The 25,569-nt window shown below is 38.4% G+C and overlaps 1 protein-coding gene across 1 annotated transcript in view; it reads right to left on the reverse strand.

Annotated features, from left to right (window-relative positions):
* Nucleotides 1–25,569, reverse strand: part of tnfsf10l (TNF superfamily member 10, like) — a 67,265-nt gene that overhangs the window by 30,478 nt on the left and 11,218 nt on the right. Inside the window, exon 2 of the mRNA XM_042512437.2 lies at nt 2,560–2,709. Coding sequence (XP_042368371.1) covers nt 2,560–2,709 — 150 coding nt within the window. The remainder of the gene's footprint in view (nt 1–2,559; nt 2,710–25,569) is intronic.

A 25,569-nucleotide genomic window follows, 5' to 3' on the forward strand; every position in this document is an offset into this window, starting at 1 on the left:
ATTTTGCGCTTTTATTCCACCTCACCATTCTGTATATAAAGTTCGATAGCATAAAGGGGGGGCAGAGTGGTCTCGCTACTGAGCCGGGACCGTTATTTGGTGCTATTTGGTAAAAAAATGCAGGGGCAGTACAAAGGGGGGACTTTGATGCAGCCCTATAGTGCGATCATAGTGTTAAAGCGACTAATTAATCACGCTATGTCACATTAAAGTTGTGGCAGAGAATCCAAAAACAGGGTAAAGAGTTTGTGAATGGATCTTTTGATTGTTGTGAAACATAGACCCCTTTCACATGTTCAATTCATCAAGAATTTCCTTCATTCACCATGAAAGCATGCAAGAAAAACAAAGTTTCCTTCATGAATCCAACACAACACGATGTTCCAAAATGTCATGTAGGTGGTGAATTATTCCTTTGAGGTACTTAAAAAACCCTTAGCACCGTGGCATTTGCGGCAAAACTCCTTGAAGTCATAACTCAGCCAAATGTGACACACATGATAATGGAGAGGGTGTATTGAAAATTGGACACAAACAGGATTCACTCAAAACACGTGCACCGTAGCTCACATTTGTGTTTGTAATAATCCTGCAATGACTCAGGGCCTGTAAATGGGCGTTCACCTTTATTTGAACTGTTTTTTACTGAGGTCTGGCATAGGTTCATGTAGCATCAACTTTACAGATAATGCTGGTGAAAGCCAAACTGGTTCAACTTGGCATGCACACAACAGCTTGTAAATACACACACAGCTAGGAGCTTATAAAAATCTGTGTGTGTCTGTGCCGAGAAGCACCCCGGGGCACAAAACTGTCTTGAGTACTGACTCATGAAATACACAAGTTTGAACACATAAATGTAAACATGCAGCAAAACAAGCTCAGAGGTTTTTTATGATCTGAGGTCACCGGCTGTAATAAATGATTGACTTTTTTATGATAGTTTACAACCTGAAATAGAAAGTTGTATTTATACTTATAAAGTCCCTACAGGCAGTGAGGTCAAAGGTCAAGCTAGGCCACATAGTCATAAATGCTTTAATTCATATCTGCACAATAACTACAGTCCCCAACTATCGCTCCACAAATGCTAGAAATAAACGAAATAACCCAAATTTTTCACAAATTGTTTAATGTTCAGCATTTTAAGCGAGTCACTTTTAAGTAGACTGTTCATTGTAAGGGTTTGTAGTCAGCAGGTAGAGCAGCTGGCAGTTGTCATCAGTGGAGAAAAATGAGGTGTCTCATTCGTAGCTCTCTCATTTCCTACACTTTTAACAATTCTCCTCCACTCAATCCATTATATATAACAATTTCAAGGATAGGTTTACATTTTTATGATTAATACTCACTAATACTGTCTCATTTAGTGTTTTATGAAGTGTTGTCTCAGTGGTACATTGGAGTTCATGGCTAGGAATGTGATGATGGAGCAGACAAAAGAGGCCATGAAGTTAATACTTGAGAGTGGTCCATGGAATTTAATGAAATTTTCAAATGCAATCTTGACATACTTGTGCTTTACTTGAGTCTTTTTTTCTGCTTCTTTAACTTTACATTTATTGACACTAACCCTAACCCTAACCCGCATAAAAAAATGATGATGCACTAATATGACATGATGCTGTGCATTAAAATGCTCTTTCATGCATTCATCAGTGATAAAAACAGAATAATATAACGTTCTATGATGAAATAACACTTAAAAAAGGAGCATCTTGCATAATGAGTACTTGATATTTAAAAGTACTTTTAAATGTAAGTATCATTTAATTCAAGACTTCACTTTTAATGAAGTATTTTTATACTATGGTGTTTTTACTTCTACTCAAATGAAGTGGTAATAAAGTAAAGGGGGTTCCAGAGGCAACACTAATATTATTGAATATATACTATTATTATTGAAAAAAAAATCTGTTGCCATTATTATTGTTATTATTATTGATAATAATAATAATGTTACTGTGTTGTTTTCAATTGTCCATTGCAGATTACATGTGTAATTTAGCACATATGCTGTGCTCTATGTATATATATATACATACATACATACTTATGACGAGTGTTAGTCCTCATGTGAAAGTTTCTCCATTACGATGACAAATACGCCCAATTAGTCCTACCCCGAGAGTTCAGTTCTGCGTCATTCCCAGCTCACTGTAATCGAGCAGATTCCTTCATGCTGCCTCCATCTGTTCTTTAACCTGGGGTCAGCAAAGCTGGCCCCACACACCTCATTAAATATTATAAATATATCATTTAGAGATTAGAAATTATAGTCTGGATTTTATCAGTTGGCATTGCCAAGATATAAAGAAGTTTTTATTGGTATTAGCTTGGCAACAAATGCATTTTATATACCCTTTTCCCTTTATACTGTACAGTTGTTTGAAGTATTTTTTAAATCTGTTCTACAAAAATGTGGTATTTCATCATAAATCAATAGTGATCAAGTAAGATGTTTACTTCTCTAAATCAAATACAGAACATATTAAATGAAACTCTGCACATACTGTACCTTTTCTGAATGTCATGTAGTTTTTGAACATTTGCTCTTACCTTGGAGATGTATGCTTTGATGCCTTCAGCCAGTTTGATGCAGGACTCTCCGAAGAGCTGGGCCAGCTGGTCGGGGATGTCCTGGTCCTTATCCAGAGCGTTCAGTAAACTCAGGCACTTCAGCTCCTCTGTAACACCCTGGCTACGCACCTACACAACAAGCACATGAAAAGCAGGGAGTGAACATTTTTAACTGCCTTGTGGTTAAATTTGACCACATCTTTGCAAGATGTTTAGTGTTGTTGGTCAGTTTCCATGGCTCAATTATTTCAACAACCTCAACAATTTATGTTCTTTGTTTTTGTGCACAGGCTCCAAAACCTTAGGGTGGTTCAAACCTCTTTATATAGTGAATTAAAACTACTCTGAGCTTCGTCTGCTGGCTATCCCTTTATAGCATACATATAGATAAAATGAGCAGCAAATTTAAATTTTATAATCAAATTTGCTTTGTTACAGTATAAATCAGCATCAAATCTTTAGATGCTGGGCAAATGGTGCAAAATGGAAAATAGATAAAGCCCATCTTACCATTCAGTCAAGAAGGTAAAAAATCGTCCTTTTAATATAGGTAAAAAGAGCATTAAAACATCCATACAACAACCCTCAACTGAACACTAAACAGTAAGGGGAATACAATTGAAATGCAAATTCTGCAAATGTTGTTGTTAACAATTACTGTTTTTGCTCTTTCATGATATTAGTTCATGCTGTATATTTATGATAATAACTAGCTAACAGATGACAAGATGGTACAAATTTAAAAACACCATGGATGAAAAATTCATCTGTGTTTGTGGTTTGAGGTGTCCTGTCAACAGTTTTACAGACGTCTTGTTTAAAACGGCGGTCTATGGGAAAGAAGGTTTTTGGGCCGCAAAGGATTTTTTTTGCTGCAGTACTGCCGGAGGCCACTGGGGAAAATCAGTAGCAAGGCTGAGCCGTGTTCCTGGGGACCTGGTTCATGCACGTCATTTATTCTGCCAAGTCAAATTAGTTAACCTCTAATGTGCCATCAGTCTCTCTGCACCTCTCTCATATGGTACGCTGCACTCAGTTTTCAGTACATCAACTCATTTTGCAGTCTGTTTCCTCGCACACGTGTTTCTTATTTTCTCTGTTTTTCTTATTTATTTTCTTTCCTTTTGTCGCATCTGTTTACCTTTTCTGTACATGTTTTGCTGTTTATTTCTGGATTCGGTGCACATTTTACCTCCTTAAAACTTGCTTTCACTCTTGAAGTGTAACTGGCCTTTGGGGAGACACGGCATATTTGTCTTATAGTGAGAAAGAAAATGAGAAACCCGCTGTGGAAATGGGGAGTGAAAGAACCTGAGACCAAATGCGACCAAAATGTTTTGGCACATGAACTGCTGGCTCAGGCAGCTGTAACACAACTCCTTATGTAACACTTGAGTGCATGCAAAGTCTCACTGAAGACTTACACTCTTACTTATGGTACATCCATGCTGATGCACCTAATAAGAGACAATTACATCAACAACTCCTTTGGGGTGAAAGGGAAATTGTTTCCCTTTTGCTACGCCTCCTGTTTGGCAGCGACTTCCATTTGAAATGTTTTCATGTAATTTTGGGGCAGCACGGGTCGAATAAGACATCTTTGGGAACTGAGATGCAGAGGGAGGCTTTTGAGTAAAGTGTGTGTGCGTGTGTGTGTGTGCGTGTGTGTGCGTGTGTGTGTGTGTGTGTCCTTCAGGGAGGTTGTAGCGTCACGGTCTGAAAGCCCTGCTAATGACTCTATAACAAGCCCTGATGAGGAGGGAGAGATTACCGAGCTGCACTCTTTCACCCCTGGTCTTTGTTTTTATTAATTTCTTTCCGCTTGACCTCTGTTTTTAATGAAACCCTCTCCTTTTGTCCTCTTTCTTTGTTCCTTTTCCTTCTCTTGACTTATTTCTTTGTTTGTGATATGAGTGGAATTCCCTGTTCCCAGTGAAGATAGCAGTGTGTCTGAGTGTGTATGTAAATAAGTTCAAACCGAGCGCGAAGGACAGGGCGCTGATGGGAAAAACTGGGTTTCTCAGAACAGAGTGGGGCCACATCTCAGCAGTCTCGACATGTCCTGAAAAGGGTGACTCATGTCTTTAATGGCTTCACGTGTCTATTCAGGGACCAAACGTCATAATGAGTCTAATTAGACACGCATTTAATCGTTCCAGTCGGTGCACAATCTGGTTAGAAGCCTTTGCCCATGTTGGGGTACATGTGTATTGTCAAATAAGGTCAAATATACAAAGTGTGTAAACCTGAGAAGGTGACCTCCTTTACTGTAAAAATCTAATATGTCAGTGAACTACAGAGCTGTATTTGATCCTATTAAACAAAAGAGAGAGATAAAGTATTTAACAATGGAAAGTTTTCTTCCGCTCTGAAGTTTTGATTTGTTTCTTCCTGTTGGCAGAGATATTTTTATAGCTGGGATCATAAATTAAATTTGGGAAAACATAACATCTAAAGCTTTTATTAGTGTTGACAGAACAATCTTCTCCGTTATATATAGCCCCATTTAAAGCCTTATTATAGTCATGTTTCCAGTTCTGTGCGTTCATCAGCATTATTACGCAAAAAACTGCTGGCATGATTTTACTGACACTTTGGGGGTTTAACATGGGTTAAAGAGGAACCCGTTAAATACTGAAGCTGATCCCAATCACTGGGCGGAAACAAATTATTATTGACTAACAAAGGAAACGTTACAAGGAAATTGGCCTTGACTTGATTGCTCTTGTAGTCAATTTGTTAAATTATACATATCATTAATGTTACTAATATAAATTAAACTCTTGGTAGCTGAATAAAATAGTAAAATCTATTGCCTTTTCAGTCCACTAGATATATTTTGCAACAAGGTGCTGACAACAAGTGCTTTATTCTTTTTAAGTCAACAGCGTTTTACTTTGGGGACAAAATATGCAGTTGAAAAACAGTAATAAATCACTATGTATTGCAATATGTTTTGTTGCAATACTCAGAATACTGCAAAATGGTTCAATTGTACCGATATTGTATTGGGACTAAAGTATTGTGATTATATGATATTGCTGGATCTCCGATAATTCCCACCACTAAGTATTTAGATACTTAAGTTGTTGTACCAAAAAAAACAAAAAACATTAAGTTCAGGTAAAAGTCCTACATTCAAAGGATTACTCAAGTAAAAGTTTTTAACTATTTCCAGCAAAAATGTACTTAAAATATCAAAAGTATTTATTTCATATCAGCCCTTTTCATCATGTTAATTTATCATTATTTAACATATAATATTGCGTTGTTATTACTGACAATTAAGCAGTATTTTAATGTTTATATCTGTCTAACATTTTCTATCTATAATAGTGCATCATATTATGTTTTGGATGCACATTTTGATCTGAAATGAAAAGCAGAAAAGTTCAATGTTTCCCCCTTTAAAGTAGTGCAGTCAATTTTTAAAGTAGCATACAACTATTAAAGTGAAACTTAAAAAGCTTAAAAACTCCATTTACTTGTCGTATTTCAGTCTTTCGCTGAGAGAAAAGGAAGCACAGTAGGTCATAATAGTTCATCTGCATACAATCAGGACACATCCTAACAAAAACTGCTGACAGTGGCGTCTGGGCAGAGACAGTTTGTCTATTGTGAGGTGGCTTGTGATTGTGATGACAGCTCCTACTGGCAGAAGTGTTGGAGAGGTTCACACATGGATGAGTGGATCTGAGCCTGTTCACAGCAGCAAACCGAGTGAAAGTAGGCTTCGTTTCTTCCCGGCGCCTCTGCCAAAACACACTCCCTGCTTTGGTGGCTCTGGTTGAAAGATTAATTGTTGTTAAGGAGTGTCTTTTGTATGTGAGAATAGAAGGTTAGACTTTATAGGGCATTTATGTGTGTGTGCATGTGTGTCCATTAAGTTTCGACAGGGCCAGTAGGGAGTGTCTCGTCCATGTTAGTGAGAAGATAAAGCCTGTACAGATCAGTGCACTGAGCTAAAAACAAGATTAGGAGACAACTTTCTGCTCCATTAGTATATGGAGGCGAGGCCAGAGGCTAAACCCAGCTATGCAGAGACGCACTTTCTTTTCTCAGAGTGCAGGAAGAAACTTCTCTCTAAGTAGAGTTATTGTGAGATCGATTAATTTCTGAAAGCCTGAACGTTTATTTGGATTTGTTGTTGGTTTGGATCCAGTTTTGTGTTTTAAAATTGATTTTTCCTGCCAATGACAATAAGTGACATTCAAATAAGACCATTTCATATCAGTTAGGGTATGAGAGCAAATTAGCAAATCAATCACTGACTGAATAAACTCCAAAATACTTGAACTAACTGGACAGGATGTTTGTAGTTCTATATTTTTCATTTAATTGGCAGGTTTTTTTAATTTAATTGGCAGGTATTCATAAACAGTATACAGTCATGCTAGCAGCTTTAAGTTTGAATGTCAATGTCAGCATGCCAACCTGCTCATTTTGAGCAGTTTAGATGTTTATGTTTCCGTCTTAGTTTAGCATGTTAGCATTTGGTAATTGGCGCTAAACACAAACGTGAGGATCACCAAACACTATGAGAATTCATCCCGAGGGGAACATGAATGTTGGCACTAGAGATGGCAGTCCATTCAAGAGATATTGAGACATTTAGCTCAAAACCACAAATATTAAAGGAATACTTCACCACCCAAATGACCATTTTTATATAGGTAAACTCACCCCATGTTACATTGAATTTTACCTCAGTGAACATGGGAGCTGCGCATCTATCGCTGCCTCGATCAGTTAGTTTATTTTACTGTGTGTCTTTTGTGTTTTAATGGGCTAGTTTAGATTCAGCAAAATCACACAATAACAAACTAATTCATGGAGGAAGTGGTAGACTAGCAGCTCCAGTGTTCAGCAAGGTAAAATAACTGTTTTTGTCAATGGAGTCTGGATACATTTTTTTCAGTTGAGTTTACTCTTGTAAAGGTCTGTCTGTCAGGGAGGAACTGAGCATATGACTGGAAAATGAGACTTGGATTATACTGCACGAGTTGTGTGAGAGTTCGTAAATCGTTGTTTTGACAGGGTTTTGCTGTTGACTTAAATTCACTAAGATTTTTCTATGATTGTGGATTCTTTGTTCACCACAGTTATGTGACCAAAACAAAGTTTTCTTCACCAAGTCAACGTTACATGAGATAAGCATTACATTCTGTACGCCAATGGTCATTTGGGGGGGTGAAGTATTTTTTTAACCTCATGGTTATGAGATGAGTCGTTGGTATTCATCCTCTGAGCACCACGGACATGTGTACCAAATTTAATCCAATCCGTCCAATGGTTGTTGACATTTTTCAGTTTAATTTTAAGTGGTAGACCAAACTGACAATCAGACAACACCATCCCTAAAGCCAAACAGCCTGTTTGAGTTTTATCGCACTGAACATATTCCTAAGAGAGTTATGGCTAACAGAAACATGTCAAAACGCATTTGGTTTAGCCCTTCTCAGAAATTTTTTCCGGTATTCAGTAGTAATGTATGTCAAAAAGTCTGGCTCGTGGCCCTAACTGGACGTCAGCAGGAATACTGAGCCAAATGGGTTCTTATTTGATCGCCCTGCAGGATATTTTCTTTCACTTTCTATCCTCCTCTCCGATCCACACCCTGAGAGCACTATTCTGCAGCTCTCTTGGTTTGCTGTGCTGTTGCATCGTCCTGTCATTGATCCTCAGCAGAACTTCTTTTGAGGCCAAGGAACTCAAATTAGATTTCATTTAGTTGATTTTATCCGTTATTTCCTTTACTCATTGTGTTTCTGGTTTAGTGAAACTGTTGGAGAGCAAAGAGGAAAATGTGAGAGGTTCTTTTGGCCAGTAGAGACATGTAAACCTCCAGAGATGGGGGACTCTACATCATTTCCATGCCCTGGGAGCGTGCAACTGGAACTGCTCCACAGGTTTTTTAACAGTTTAAAGAAGACCCACCCCCTGCTCCTGAGTGCTCCTTTGACAGCAGTTTCTCTTTGCCAAGTCCTGTCTCCACTCCCCAAATTGCAAAACTGGCCCCTTTAGCTACAGAATCATATCGGCAACATGTTGCAGCCCAGTGATTCAACATTAACAAATCAATATACTGACATCAGCTCAGCTACGGCTGTTAAAATTTAAGACTTTGTGTTTTATAGGGATTACTTTTGACAAAGGCTTGATGAATTACTTTTAATTCCCAAACATATGTCTTAAGAGGAATCCTAATCTTGCTAGTAACCCATAATCTGCTTTGCAGTTGTGCTTTTTCCATTAAAAAAAACATACATCTCTCTTCACAAAGGGCATATATCCTTTTTTGGCATGAAACTCTTAGATTCTCTTCTCTGTAACGTGTCCCCTGAGCTGCGTATTTTCTCCGAGTGTTGACATGAGTGACCTTCACTTGGCTCTTAAGCAACGAGTCCGTCGGGTCGGTTCAGCAGCCAAACACAGGCTAACACATGCTAAAAACATTCAGCAACATACAAGATCTGATGTAACTCTCTGTTGTGTTATTAAAAGTAGATTAAATGCGTGTGTATGATTTTGGCTCGGATGTCCGAAGAGGGAGTGCTTTTGCAAATATGATTGTAACTGGACATTACCTGTGAGTTTTTATTTTTCAGAAATTCTGCTTTACAGTCCTTTCTCTTTATTCACTGACAGAACAGATGAGTTTTTCGGGTGATTTATTAGCCTACACTGTTGGGCCAATGTTGGTCTTTGAAGTGAAACACCTGGCTAAACATACCTCTTTGTGGTCTTTATCTGACTTATTCAACTCCTCATACCTCCACAATATTATAGTCTGAGTTTCATTATCTTCCACAACAACCATATGACTGTTCCAATGTGTTTTCTGGTCTGCTGTTGATGCGGTCAGGAAAAGATCACCGCTATGGTGAAAAGAAATCAGCCCTGACTGTTGTTAGTAGACATTATGTGAACTTTGGAAGACACACACATATAACCGAGTCTAACCTCCCTTTAAAGGGATAGTTTGGATTTTTTCAAATGGGGTGTTTGGGGTATTTGTGTACCAGTGTATTACCAAGAGTAGATGGCAGTTGGCACAACCCAAGTTTGGAAAAGCAGGCAGTAGTACCGCCATTGAATCTAAGCTATGTGCTGCTGTGGATGGAGGCATCAGAACAATGTATTTTAGCCAATTCACAGAATACATCAACAAAAATGGTAAAAAAATTGGTGGTCTACCCCTGCCTTGATCAACTATTATGTTAGTGTTATTGTGAATTTGGTGTTTTAAAGGGTTAATTTGTATTTATCAAACACACTGATCAAGACAGCGGTAGACCAGCAACACCTGTGCTCTTCAAGGTGAATTTTTTCCAATAGAGTTTGGCTTTGAGGAGAACACTGATTTCAGTTCAGTTTCAGTTCAGTAACTGCAAGTTAAATTGGTGAAAATAGACTTTACTTTTTATTTTTAATGAGACAATGTTTTTGAATTGTGACATAATTTATTATCTCAGTGCATCTGATAAAATTGGGTAATTTTATGAAATGATCAAATGTAGTATATACTGTATAAATGACGTTCACATAATACTAGTAGTATGATACAAGTAGTATGATATCGAAAATGGGCTGGTTTAGGGCATAGATGTATAACATTAACTAGATGGAGCTTATTCAGGTCTATGGAATTGCTTGCTTGGGGTAAATGGCAAAACGAAAATTCCAGTTTCCGGGTTTACATCCACAATATGAGGCCCACTGAGTATCCACAGTCGTGTTTTTCCCACTGGCCCCACCTACAGTTCCTACTTGGCACATAGACTTAAAAAAGTGATAATGTCATGGATTTTAAAATGTTTTTTTTCAGCCGGAGGAAAGTTTTACCAATATAAAACCTCTATGGCTCAAATGTTCAGATTACAAGGATTCATAATTGACCTTGTTTGAGGTTCTAGGTGCCAACAGTTTTACAAACACAGTAGTGGCCTGTGGGGAAAATGCTTTCTGGGTTTGCAGGGGATTTTTTGCTGCAGTGCTGCCAAGTGGCCACCAGGGCAAATTGTAAGTAAGACTGAACTGCTTTCCTGGGGGCCTGATTTAGGGCCACAGAACTTTTTTTCTCACTGCCCAAATGAATTAATATCAATATACCCACCTGTAGTGTTGCCAACTTGGTGGTTTTCTCGCTAGATTTAACAGCTTTTTGACCTTATTAACAGTTTAGTGACTTCCTGCTGCTCAGAGTAAACTCAGTCAGTGGGAAGCAGCACAGTCTCGCTTCTGTGAGCTCATCAGCCTCCATAGACGCGGTCCATGAGCTGACGTTTGCTCTTCTCCAAGCAAAGTAATGCCAAAACACACTACTACGAAACAGCACATGTCCAAAGCAGCCGCCCCATTTATAAAGGTTCTCTTATAAAGTTTTGGTACTCATACATTATGCTGTGACACAACATTAACACATAAAAAAACTGTTTTTCTTGCCAGATTATTTCGCGATGATATGCAGAGCTCCTAAAGCCAGAAGAGTGAAAAATTAGAAAAGGTTTCTCACACTGTCATACTGTTATTTTTGGGCTTTGAACCTGAACTTTAATCATTTATAGTTAACTACTGTTCTCCAAATCCAAGAGCTAAACTGGGATAGTCCCTGTTGGTCTGCTTTTGGAAATCATCAAGAGGAGGAAAGACATTTGAGTGGTCTATGCGCTGAATTTATCCCTTCCCTTCTTAGCCAAAAGACATGTGGTCTCTCATGGCTGTCCGTACTGAACTGGATGACTGAGCTCTAGAGAGAGGAAGGGTCCAGGCTGACAGAGCTCCTGTGATCCTGATGCCGACTCTCTCAGGAAGCAGTGAACAATGCTTCACTGTTCCCTCCCCTGTGTGACTGTACGTGTGTGTGCATGCACATATGTATTACGTGTGTGTATCTGTGTGTGTGGCCTGCCCTTTGTGTGTATGTGTAATGAGAGTGTGTGTGTGTGTTTGGCCGGCTCTCGCTGGACACCAAACCCTGAAAAAGAATATCTCAGAGGGCCACTTGGAAACCCGGCTGTGTGTGTGTGTGTGTGTGTGTGTGTGTGTGTGTGTGTGTGTGTGTGTGTGTGTGTGTGTGTGTGTGGGTGTGTGTGTGTGTGTGTGTGTGTGTGTGTGTCTGTGTGTGTGTGTGTGTGTGTTTGCTGATTTGGGAGTTCCTTGGCAGTCCAAAACTCTCATTTGAAGGGATTAGGAAGAGGAGAAGGTGGCCACGTAACTCAAATCCAGCAAGCCAGAGGTCTGGATCGAAAGTGTGTGTGTGTGTGTGTGTGCGTGCGTGCGTGCGTGCGTGCGTGCGTGCGTGCGTGCGTGCGTGCGTGCGTGCGTGCGTGCGTGCGTGCGTGTGTGTGTGTTTTGGGGGATGAACAGCGAACAGAGGGAGAGAGTTGGCTGTATTTCAGAATACTTTCTGTGCTTTGTGATGAAACTGACAAGACAAGAGAGCAAGGGGTGAAATAACAGCTGAAACTTCGCTAGCAGTGGCACTGCACATAAATCGCGTTACCCAAACACAGAGGCAGAGAGATACACAAGGAGGAGTTAAATAAAACACACTGAATGTACAGCACAGTGGAACCAGCTTTGTCATGTTGAATTACACCCTGATGTTTAACTCATAGCCCATGCCTTACTGTAAGTGTCTAGAAGAGGAAAGCAAGGCAATTACAGAAAAGTAAAGAAAAGGGTCATACCAACGCAAAAAAAACTCCAAAAGACAACCATAATCTTGAGTCTTGACAAAAACATGTATTAACAATTTGGAGTTCTTAGGTAAGATGTCTACTAATGTATTTTTTCTTGGCACATTACAGCACCTGTAGAGGTGCAGCCCATGTTACAAGTGTCTCATATGTATCATATTAACATTTCTAAAGTGATGTAGTTGTGATTATGTGTGTATAAGCTGAGTTTCTCATCAGGAGATGGAGGGAATAGTGTATGGTGTAAAACCTAGGCTGCCAAACAACATATCTACAAACAACAAAAACACTTTTTAACAGTTGTTAGGGACATTTACAGCTGTGGTTGTGGCAACCAAACCAATATTGAACATGTTTTTTGCGACAATTCCAGGTATTTTTAGTGACACTTTTCCAGCCAGGTTGATTGCGACAAAACCTGGTATTTTTTAATGACGCTCGACAAACTGTGAAGTGTTTGTGAAGCAAACCGCACATTTTAAGCCAAAACATGATGTTTTTCTAACCCCATCCATGTGTTTTTTAGCTTAAACCTAACCACATATGAATTGTACAAATCCTACAAAACATTTCTGTGGTTTGCAGAAACATACAATGCCACCAATTATTCTGGCAATTCAATGCAGAATAATTGGAATAATGCAATGAAAAACTTTTTTTTAGGAACCAAAACCAATCTGCTGAACGACATAGTCAGTCTAAGGTGATTTTAAACAGCTGTAAGATTTTATTGTTAACAAAGATGTAACCCTAATACTTGTTCTCATGATGTACATCCATGAGAAAACAACCTCTCAATGAAAGTGCACGAAATGCCAAAATGTTAGAAACTTGTACTTGAGTAAATCTTTGGTTACATTAGCTGGCTAATACTCGATCAGCCTAATAATGTCAGCAACAATACAGATATATTTTGCTTGGATCCGTGCATCCCTACAAGGAAACTTTACACTCAGAAACACTGGGCAGATATTATATGTACATTCCGTCATTTTGAATGAGTTAAAACAGATGTAAGATGGTTTAAGTTTTGTGTTAGATGTATTCATTTGTCAGCAGAATTACAAAAAAAGATTTTCTTGGTGGAAGAGTGCACCATAAGCCAAGGAAAAACCCACTCAATTTTGGAGTACCTCCGAATCACTGGCTGGATACACTGTTTTGTATACATTTACCATCAAATGCGAAGTGACCACAACATGTGTATGTTACTGATACTTTATATATAATAATGCAATGGTAGGCAGATGTTTGTTCCAAACTCCTTTTTGTTAAGTCCAACTGTAGCTGGTTCCAGACCTCTGAATCAGCGCCCAAATATCTGATTTGTTAAGCATTTTTAATGGTTCTGTTGTGGTTGTTTACGGGTGTTTCCCTCAGGTGGAAAAACAATCAACTATTGTAGTTTCAGAGGGTAAAAAAATGTGGCTTTTAATGCAGCTAATGACATCCATTAAAACAAGCGAAACAAAACTGGTCATAAAAATGGCAGCTAGCGTGGATGAGATAAACCGAGCTTTACTGATTGTTTCAAGGTTCAGTTCGATCAGCATATTTCTTTGATGGTTGTGACGAACATAAACTGCTTCAAGCTTTCACTGCAGCAGCTTTTGAGTTGCTATAAAGTGCACTCTCCCACACAGAAAGTTAACTTGCAAACCCTGCCAGGGTGAATGAATGCAGTGAAATTAAACTGCAGTTCAGTTTGATTATTAGGCCCCAAAACCATGCAAAATAAAAATAAGTGCACCACATGTTCGCACTTTAAAAAAACAGCCATAGGTTTCCTTAACATGTTGAAGCAGTGATTAGCAGTTATGTGAAACATGCATGCTGAACAGATTTAGTGAAAGTCATAAACACCGAAACACTGTATTTATTATAAAGTGGGTGTGCTGGTGATTTATGACCCCTGCACTTGAGCTGCAACTATTTGACTATACGATGAGACTTTGGCAAGTCTGTTTGGCTTTTCATCTGCACCCAGACATTTACTCTCTTTTGTAAAAATTGCCCCAAAGCAATCGTTAAAAACGGCACAGCAAGTAGTTTGTTTCACCTTTGCTAGGAAACAACATACAAGTTTCTTGTAATTGTGTGCAGCATGTGTGCAGTTTTTAACGTGTGTATTCATGTACTCCATTTTAAAAGTGCGTGCATCGGAACTATAGCCGTGATTTGTTAAGGTATTTAATGTAAATGCATGTGTGTCTCTCCTAGTTTATTATGCCTTCAGGGCTCCAGTGTATCTGGCAGACAGCCAGCATGGTGCCGGCAGTGATTTATTTGTTAAAGCTGTCCGATTCATCCGTGCTGCACATTTAATGACCAACAGCTTTCTCAGCAATCCATCACATTAAAGAGCGATCAGGCCAAACTTTTTTTGACTGCCAACCATACACAAAGGTATTTACGAGGAAAAAACAAAGCCATTTTGATTATGAACAGTGGATAAACTGTGAGTGTCTACCTCATTTCACAGTGCAGGCCAAGTTTTTGTCTGCAGTGAAAAGACAGACACTCCCCCACAAAAGGCCTGCCAGAGCCCTGCACACATATAGAACAGCTTTCAGGGGAGTATTTTTTGAAAATCTGAGCCAAAGGCACAGTCATTAGAGGATTGGGGAACAGAAACCTCTGTTTTTAACATGAGTTCATGAAACCACATGCGTCCTGGCCTGGTCTCACACGCCAGCATCAGTTTGCTTCAAGGTGCCACATTGTAGACAATGACAGAGACATTATCAACTGAAAAAATGTGAACTAACCTCAGTAATAACAGTGTATACTTTGGGTTTAACTTATTAAACTCCTCACTATCGATTGCTTATGACACAGGGCATAAAGGCCCAGTGTGTAGGATTTAGGGGAATATATTGGCGGAAATGTAATATGATAGAGTAGGTATGTTCTCTTCAGTGTATAATCACCTGAAAATAAGAACTGTTGTGTTTTCTTTAACATAGAATAAGCTGTTTATATCTACGTTGGCAGCAGGTCCTCATCTACAGAGATTGGCATGTTGCATCGCCATGTTTCTACAATAACCCAAAACAGAAAAAAATGGCTGTGGATAGATCCATTCATGCATTTGCACTGGCTGACCAGAAAAACCCAAAAGCACGAAAACGCAAAAACACTAACCATTGTTATAAGTTTTGTACAGGAAGAGACCTTGGTGGATTTTTGTTAGAGTTTTTGATGTTTTTGCATTTTAAGGTAAAAATTTCCTGAGCCTCTGAATCTTGAGTTATCAGAGAAAAAAGGTAAGCACAAAGATTAGCTTGTGCTTGACTAGCAGCTCGTCTTTGACATGCCAAACAGAATTGGAGAAACACTGATTTGTAAAGTAAAACAGCATTATTCAGTGTTTTTACTGGTTTAAATCACCAGGTTTATTAGTTTTGGAGAGGAAGAGACCTCTGCAAATAATTCAGCTCCCAATAAAAACTTCTTGAATTTATGGATCTTAATTTATTAGAAAAAAATGTGAGCACAGATTAGCAAGTGTTACACAAGAGGCCTGTCTCTGACATGCCAAACAGCATCGTAAAAACACTGATTTGAATAAGACCTTTGTGGACAATTTGGCTCCCTATAAAAACCTCTTCATCAATGAACATTCTAACTGGGAGAAGTTTAAGCTGGTTACAGTCCTCACTGCTGGATGCCACTGAATCCCCCCATATCATATAAATCTGATAGTCCGTTGCTGTGGATTGTAAACCAATGTATAAAAAAATGACACTGTGAAAAAGCAGGCTTTGGAAATGTATACTCAAATCACTGTTGATCATGAAACATGAGGACGTCCCGGCCCTGGCCTACAGGTGATTAAAAACCAAAACTGATCCTCAGCTTCCGAACTCTACCTCCTCTTTCCTCTCCTCTCAATGGCTCACTTGTCTTTCTTGGAAAACCCATCATCTGGGAATGTATGTTTGGTCTTTGTAAATTTCCCCAGATAACCGCAGATGCCTTAAAGTGCAGAGATGAGTTGGTTTTGTCAAGAAAACACTGTCAAAAACACTCAATAGTTCTGATTAGTTAAATAAAAAGAAAAACAGCTAAAATGACAAGATCCTGACTCAGTATTGCTTTTTCACTACTCATTTTAGGGATCTAGTTGACCTATGCTGCCAGTCTTTTAGGGAAAGAGCCTTTATATGAACAAAGAATACTGGCTGGATCATTTGTTAGTGTTTTATGTAATGTTTTTCATCATCTATCCGGCTCTGTAGCTGATTTTGATTTTTGCTTCAGGACATTACAGAATAAGGTTGTTGATTAAAACATCATGATTGCCATTAAATTTGAATCACACCGATTTCTCACAATGACCTTCCTCTCTTTGAACTTTGATTTCTGCTCTTTTGATATAAATTATGATGATGGCTTACATGCAGCCCCCAAAAAGCTGCTCTGATTGCAGCTTTAAAGGTCATTTTAAAATGAGGCGGAAAGTCTTTTAATCACCAGGCACAATCAAAGAGAAGTAATTTGTCTGTTTGTAGATTTAAACCCAACTCTCAAACATCAAAAGTCCAGACATATATATATATATATATATATATATATATATATATATATATATATATATATATATATATATATATATATATATATATATATATATATATATATATATATATATATATATATATATATATATATATATATATATATATATATATATATATATATATATATATATATACACACATATCACAGAGCCTCATGTGCACAGCAGACAGACAATATATCCTTGCTTTTACACAGTCAGCGTTTTGTTACTGCACATTTTAGCAGAGGTTGCAGCTGTAGCCGGAGGTGAAGCCTTGTTGGGCGAATTGTTCAAACTTGTTGGTGTTGGGAAAGACATAAAGGGATGTTCTCCGAAAACAGATCCACTTACAAACTGATTTATATCTCAAAAATCAAAACAATGACACAATGAGTGCTCAGAGAAACAAACCCAAATCTTATCAGTCTACAGTAATTACACTGAACAAAAAATATAAACACAATTCTTTATTTATGCTCCCATTTTTCATCAGCATTAGTTAAAGATCTGATTTTTTTATGTACACAAAAGACTTTTAGTTGTAATTTGTTCAAATCTCTGTTAGTGAGCACAAAGACGCTGATTAAGCAGTATCATAATAAGATGTGTTGCCGTGTAATGTGGAGCTTGCTGTGCGTAACGAGTGATCTGCCCAGATTATCATGTTGTATATTAATGGATACAGACGTGCATGTATTTCATCCCATTTACATTCTACAGTAATTATTAATACTTTTTCATTCACATCACCAGTCTGTAGACCTGCGCGCAGTTCCAAGAAGATCGCCCTCGGAAACCTAAGGCGGCTGATGAGCCAGTCGTCTTCGTGTGGTCATAACATCCTCTCGGCCTCTAAAAATGCGTTCTCTTTGCACTGCACAATTTGCAATATATAGCTATAGCTGCCAGTGTTGTTACCATTATTGTCTGCACCATTTTGCGCGCTCCTTTATATACACTCATCTAATTGCCAAGAGGTGGATGTGCTCAAAGTTCATCAGTGTGTCTGTGATGTGCACATCACTCAGAGGAGGAATTGTTTTGACATTATAAAGTTGGCGTGGAGCACCGCACATTTCCAAGGTCATTTCACTCTTGATACATCTGAACATGAGCGTGGAAAAGGGTGTATGCCACCTTTTTGTGCGTACCCACCCTTTGTACATGAGGCCCCTGGTCCCTAACAAGCAGATGACAATGGATGGATGGTCAACACATGCTTTCTTTTTTCACCCAATCCATTTTGAGATCAGTCCAGAAGACAGTCTGCTTCAGCTTAGAGGCATTAATGGCATTACTGGCAAGCACTAACTTCCTAAGCGTCCTGTTTAGTGTGTGTTTCTGTGTGTTTCTGTGTGTGTGTGTGTGTGTGTGTGTGTGTGTGTGTGTGTGTGTGTGTGTGTGTGTGGTAAGGAATGCTGCAGGTAATCTAATGAGTGCATTTGTTTTACCTGCAGTCTGCAGTGCAAATCAGTGCATGCAACTTGTTTTCATTTGCATGATTGCATGTATGCAATCATGCACGCGTTTGCAAGTGGCCATGTTAATAATAGTGCACATGACTCCACAGCAAGGCAGCAGATCACCACTCCCAGACTTTGCGTGTGCAACTCTGACCTCTCTTTGTCAATTTTGCTGTTTTGGATGCCATCCAGTTTAAATAAGGTTTAAAGACATACAAAGGCAGGGTGGACCTGCCTGCTGATATCCTGGTCATTTCTTTCTCTCTCTTTAATTTACTTGTCCTGTGAGACAATTGAAAATAAGACTGTTTAGGTAGAAAAGAGCTGTAAAAACGTATCTCCGTGTTCGTAGTTACTCTGTTTATGAGAGTGTGAGCTGCGTTATCTACGTTAATGGCATTGAGAAATTAAGCATCGCCTTAAACTTTCACTCCCGTCATAAGGGTTAAGTTTCTGGTTCTTGTCATCCAGCTTAGAACGGGGAAGAGAAAAAGAAAAGACGAGAGCAAGAGGAGGTCAGGAATTTCCAGTTTGTCTCAGTCACCTGTGCACACATACCGACGGGAAATGCTTGAGGCATCTTAGCTGAAGTGATAAAGGCAGAGAAAGATTTAAAAGGAAGATTAATGAGCTGCATTCGGAGGCTCAATCTTCTTTGTGTAGTCTATAAAAGTCCAAAAATAACATCTCACAGAAAGCAAAACTGATTGTGCAAAAGTCAAATATTCCCATGTTTATCAAATGGCATCCAAAGTGACAGTGCTTTTTGTTAAAAAGTAAGATCCTTTTTGTTCAAACAGAAACAGCAACTAAATCACTATTGCCAAACCGACCAGACTCCATATAAATAAAAGTGAAATTTTAACATCGTAAAACACACTCCATTCAAAGTCAGCAGAAACAAAATAAAACTAACACAAACCGTATGGGTCTTTTCACAGATCCAACAATCCCCAACTCTGGTTTGGTTGAAATAAACCATTAATTTATATAGTTACATGTGAAAATATGCTGGCTGCATACATGCTAAAATTACTTTTTATTTAAATGGAGTCTAGTGGGTTTGTGGAAAGTGATTTTACCTACTGCTCAACAAATAGGTTTATCTTTGTAGGAATCCTTCACATAAAATGTGAAACATTTAAAATAACAACCTGTGCCTGTCAGTGGCAAAAACAATCACTTTTAGATGCCCCAAGTGGTTACATTGTAGCTTTTTTCACTACTGCCAGCTGCAAACCTCTCTCTATTAATACTGAACTAAAATTGTAAGACAAACAAACAAAAACAAGAAAATTACCTTAAAAAAAAGTACAATTTCTTCCATTTTTTCTGTGACAAATTTCTATTAAATAATTTAGTATAAATATATTTTTCTGGACAGCTAATTGTCAGATTCTTTCCTTGTAACCTTTTACTTACTTTTTGCAGTTTGCATGACATTTTTTGTTGCTCATTAAGTTTTTTTTTTCTGTTTTTGAAAGAAATCAAACCAATTTGCTAAGGTTTCTGAGTTTTAAAATGTTAGTGAAAGGCATCTGAATGCAGCAACAGTGTGGTGTTCGATGGTTCAACACACAGTAGACAATTGGGAAAAAGTGTACCAAATTATATGTAAACATATAGCTATGACTTGTATTTATCTGTAATGCCTTGTAGATAAAAGTATGTCCAGGCTAATATCAAGAACAATCAATGGTGTTTACACCTGGCTTCCATTTGTAGATATTGGAGGGTCCACTGTACCTGAAGAAGCTCAAATCATTTAGCTGTAGTTCTGACAACTGGCAATTACACCCAAATTCAAGATTATATTACATTTGGGACTGCAATAAGGTTAATGAAAGCAAAGAAAATGATTAAAAAGTAAACAGAGTAAGGCTAATAAAAGGCCAACGAACACAGAATGAAGTTGATAAATGAGGCAAAGTCTGGCAGTTTAGGTCAGCATGCAGCTGTGGGGTCCAGTGGGTGCCTGTGGGTGGGTAAAAGGGTCTGTAAATGTTTTTTTGTGTGTCTAGGTGGTGAGCAAGTATGACTCAAGTGAGGCCTAGTGTTATTGTACTGCGCAGATTGTAGCTGATCTGTGTTTTCTCTGTTGGAGTCCAGACATCCCCATAAGAATGAAAAAACAAGGAAAGTGGGCACTTTGAATGGCTGAAAAGGTTATTTATAAGACAAAGGTTAGGATTATTTTTAGGGCAATTGTCAAAAATGATAAGAAAGGCTGAATAAGAAGGGGAGGGAAAACACCAAATGCTAAGCAGCACGTAAAATCAGCTTTATGATCTTTTAATCAATACAATGACATTCCTTCTATTTGTTAAAATGTGTGGTAATGCATGCCTGAGTGCTTGTCTGTGCTAATACTGTTCAGTCAGATGAATAGAGCTACCATATAAAAACTTATGGGAATGCTTTCTCTACACATTTCACCCAAAGCACAACTCTTAAACTTCAGCTCTGATATTTAATAAAATTACAGTGTTGTGCATTTATACTGTAGCTTAGTGGTTCCCAGTTGGTCCAGCCAAGGGGTCCAAATTTCTCCTTAGTCATTAGGTCAAGGTCTACATATTAGATAAATTATCACATATTCAGTTTTATTTAAAAATGTAAATAAATTGGCGTGGAACACAAAGAAATAATACTTCAAACGGTTCATACAGAATGGATCTGGGACCAACCAGGAAACAAATCTACAACGGTAAACTCTTCACTTTGAACAGTTTAAACATTAATTAGTTATGCCAATATTGAGCTCAAAATGACAAACTTTTCCAAGCAACACTTTAACATACCCCCCTGCTTTAGTTATTTCCTTTGCTTGACAACGAGGTCAAAGGTTATCATGGGCTGTCACTACCACCATGACTGATCATGAGGCTCCAAATCCTCAAAATGGAGGCAGGTTACAGGTTTAGATTGCTTAGTGAGAATGACCTCTAAAATCCTAACAGAAGACAATCTTGGTTTATTGATCCAGATAGGGTGGGAATATGATAAACATGATTTGCTTTGAAGTTTTTATTTGCATTACGGAGAGTGAAAACAATGCATAACACAACAAAGACAGTTAATGGGTCATTAAATATGTGGCATGTCGGTTTAGCAGTCATTAGCGGTTCCTGATGTTAGGAAATTCTCTGGAGAATTAAAACCCCTCAAAAATTTTGACTTTTATTTGCAATGTGTTCCTCATTGACTTGGATCAATCAAGCCTTATTTGGTAAAACCAGATTGATTGCATGAAGTGCAATTCAAAGCCTTTCCGGCATAAAACTGCTAAAAGCCCTTTCTGCGGCTGCTATTTGTTGATGGGCTCGAATTTCATCTTTCAATTGAAGCCATCATTGTGCATTTGTGCAGTGTGTCGGGGAACATCTTGAACGTGTCACATTAGGCAGTGAATGTTGCCTCTTCTGCCAGCTCACACATTTGCCAACTCTTAAGTACCAAAGAACCTGTTTGCGATCTAATCCGATGGGATTCTTTGCTACAGTGATGTTGTTTTCAAATACCTTCACCTTTATGAGAATCTGCAGGAGGATGGTGAGGTTATTCCAGTTCTTACCGTCAAACAAACCTCTTTCCTTAAAGTGAGAAGGTCAAGCTTATAGCCATGCTAGCTGCATAGCTCCAGGGATGGCAACAGAAAGGTTGGCTAGTCGGTCCACCACTTTCATCTAGACCAAAACAATCAGTTGAATAACCGTAAAATGTGGTGCAGACATCCATGTCCCCCGCAGGATAAACTGTAACAACTTTAGCATGGCTGTAGACTGTTGTTAAAACTTTTCCAAGAAATTTCAGAGATTGTTTTGTCATGCTATCCCAGGAGAAATAAGAGGGGAAACACTAAAATGTTTAAATTTTAGGGTTAAAGTTATGAAATGTCAATAAGTTAAAAATAACAATTCTTTATTACCTCAGTATATAGCCTTTTCAACCTTTCAAACTTTTATCAGTCACAATCTAGATGTTTATTAACTTGGGTTGAGTATAAAACTTGGTACTTTAAAGGCGATATTACGCTGGTACTACTGAGTACTGATTCAATAAAAATTCATCCATGCCGCCAAATTTCATTATATGGGAGTTCATCTGAGCAAACTGACAGACTTAACTCCACATGTGATAAGAAAAGAGCACGAGATCTCAAGAGAGAGAGCGAGCAAGAGAAAGTCACCCTTGTAGCTTTTTTTTTTTTTAATTTGTAATAGTAAAGTACCAAAGAAAGGTACCATTGGGTACCAGTGCCGAATTCCAGGTACCGGTACAGGCACTGGTACCTGTTAAACTGTGAAGGGTACCCAATCCTATTCTTATCCATCAATATTTTTGATGCAGCCAGACCTGAGACCTGAGAGAAATGCATTCCACAACATTCCTGCAAGATTTTATCTCCTCTGCAAGAGTTCAACACATTCAAGATTCAAGTAGCTATATCTGAAAACAGGACTTCTGTCTTCTGGTCCAAACAAGTACAAAATGTTAGCATTGCTTTTTTGCCTCTGGAAAGTCTGTTGGATTGGATTTTAAGGCATATTAGAGCCAAGGATTGACTTCTGTTAAAATGATGACTCATCATGATGGACATCTAAACATCACCAATTTAATGGTTCATTTGTCCAAAGTTTAATTTCCTAGAGAGCTAAAAGGACAATGCTGTAATCGAGCAATTGAGCCAACATCTGCGCCCCTCCAACTTCTTAGAAAAGACTTCTACCAGAAACATACAACTGTATTTAAAAGTCCCAGCCTGAAGGGAAGCTTTGACCGCCTGCCTGACAGGTTCATGATTTCACCTCTTTTCCTGGAGCTTTTCTCATTAAGGTTTTCCATTCAGCAGCTGCAGAAGAAGCCAAATGCATGCTCAGCGGTTGATTCATTGATTCGTGGATGACCTGGAATCGCAAATGTCCAAGAACCTTACAAGTTTCTCATGAGGCACTTTATGTTGTGAGACAATAAGCCAAACATTAGCTACAGTCTGGAGCACTGCGAAAAGCTGAGGAAGTGGAACATCAGCGATAATGTTTTTGTGGTTTTTTGATCTAAAAAAGAAATAACGATTGGTTAGGACGGGGTTTCATTGAGGGCCAAACACAGTCTTGTTCTTCAGAGTCAGTGAGACGTGACCGAGACAAAGGGAAGGCCAACACTAAGGCTTTTGGAGGAGGTTGTGGAAGTGGGACATGAGTGGGTGGAAAGATAGAGATGATAATTTGGTAGCGATTAGACGACAGTGGAGGAAAGAGTTCACTGGTTGTTTAATTGGTACAGAAATGAAAACTGACAGGGGGACAGGAGGGTCTTGTTACTGAGAGTTCAGAGTCGAAATACTGATATCTGTGTGTGTGTGTGTGTGTCTGTGTGTGTGTGTATTTGAGAGAGGAAATCATTGGAGTAGACAGACTTTCAGCTGACACTAACAAGACCTCCTTCTTTTGCCAGGACAGAGACGTAAGCCCATTCCCAGGGTTAGATCATGGTAGACCAACTTTGAACTTTCTGTGCAATCATCCACTGGCTTATCAGGTAACACACACACACACAGACACACAAGTTCATGCATAGACAAACGTCTTTTTAAGACACAGCCATGCATGACAATACAAAGCATATAAATTTAATTTTCGTTGAGTCCATTATAGTTTCTCACCTTTGTGATGGACTATTGGTTACACACTGGTTTGCCAATATAATTATGACCTAATTATCCCTCGCCACTGCCAAAGTTTTATACAGTCAAATCACTTTCCAGGACATTCTTAATAACTTGTCATAATATGCCGTTTGACTTGAGGAGGTGTATTCAAGAGTTCTCACTTTCCTTTGTCGTTCAAAGCTTTTTGAAACACAACTGACGCCATAAGATCTCAACTAAGTTTGAAATTTAATCGCCGGCTGTTGCGACTACAGCTCTTCATTGATACGAAGTTGTTTGGTCTACATTGTCATAACAGCTAAAAATCACTTAAGCCCAAAATTATTTCTTTTGTTTTTATTGACCAAAGGTCCAAAATCCAGAGATGGAGCCCTGTGGTTTGCTTACTCATAGTGCGGTATTGCAATGTCTCGGTTATTGTGACAGCCGTACCCTGGAGTGAGGCATTCAGTGTTTCCAGGTTTTATGATATGTATGAGAAGTGCATGTTAAATACATCAGGTGTGTTGTCATGGAGCTGCCAAATCTGTAGGAATTTCATTAGACTTTGGTGGAGAGTTTTTAATCTATTTCAGTATCCTATGAAAAATATGTACTGTAACTTTTTGGCTTTTGGTCTTCAATAAAACTTGTAAAGCCTGTAAAAAAATCAGTAATTTCCCTTTTAAATATCCTCACCAACCCCCCGATCACTCTCTCGTCACCCCCACCAGACTTATGTTTTAGCTGCGGTTGGGCTGGACATGTTCCAACAGGGCAAAACAGCGTCTTTTTCCGCCTCTCCTTTGATACGATTCATGTATAGAAAGTATGGAAAGGATTCGGTTTCCAAATGATAGGAGCCATATGGGGCCCTTACATGTGGAGATCGGAAATTAGGAAAGATGGATGGAGGTGAAGAAGGACATTTCGCTGTAGGAGGTCAGCGTGTAGCAGAACTTTCATTCTCCAATTTATATACATTATGACTTAAACCATCTGCTTCGCAGTAACATTATGAAAATGTTTCTGGAGCCTTTTATTTATCCATTCTGCAGAGAAACGGGCATCGTTTTTTTGATTAGCAGACCTCATAAAAGCGTCAGAGTCTGTATCATTTAACAAACACATTCTAAAAACAAATTGGACTCTTATGCAGTGCCAGCAAACCCAGTTTAAGGTAGATAAGGACCACATTGTTGGTCGTTTCTGACTTTGGAGGAGGTATTATATAAATATTGAATTCATTTCATCATATTTTTGGCAAAGTTGTCAGACTGATACATGTATTGTAAGGCTGATACAATACATGCAGAAGGCATGAGTGAATTGAAGTTATTTCTACTTTCTGTGGTTTTATGTACAGCTTAACATTTTCCTTTGTTGCCTTTTCTTTCCTCCTTTTCATGTCTCATTGTTAAACATATTCTTGATTTTTCTTTGACCTTTCTAGAGCTGAAATAACTAGTCTATTGTCTTTTTAATTGATCCACAAAATTTATCTTCAAGAACTTTGATAATTGACCAATCAGTAAAGTATTTTTAAGCAAGAATAGCACATATTTACTGGTTTTGGCCTTTCAAATGGTAATATTTTCTCCGTTTTTTGTT

This window comes from Plectropomus leopardus, chromosome 23 (genome assembly GCF_026936395.1).
Source record: "Plectropomus leopardus strain MGB_pleo_1.0 chromosome 23, ASM2693639v1, whole genome shotgun sequence".
NCBI classification, from domain to species: Eukaryota; Metazoa; Chordata; class Actinopteri; order Perciformes; family Serranidae; genus Plectropomus; species Plectropomus leopardus.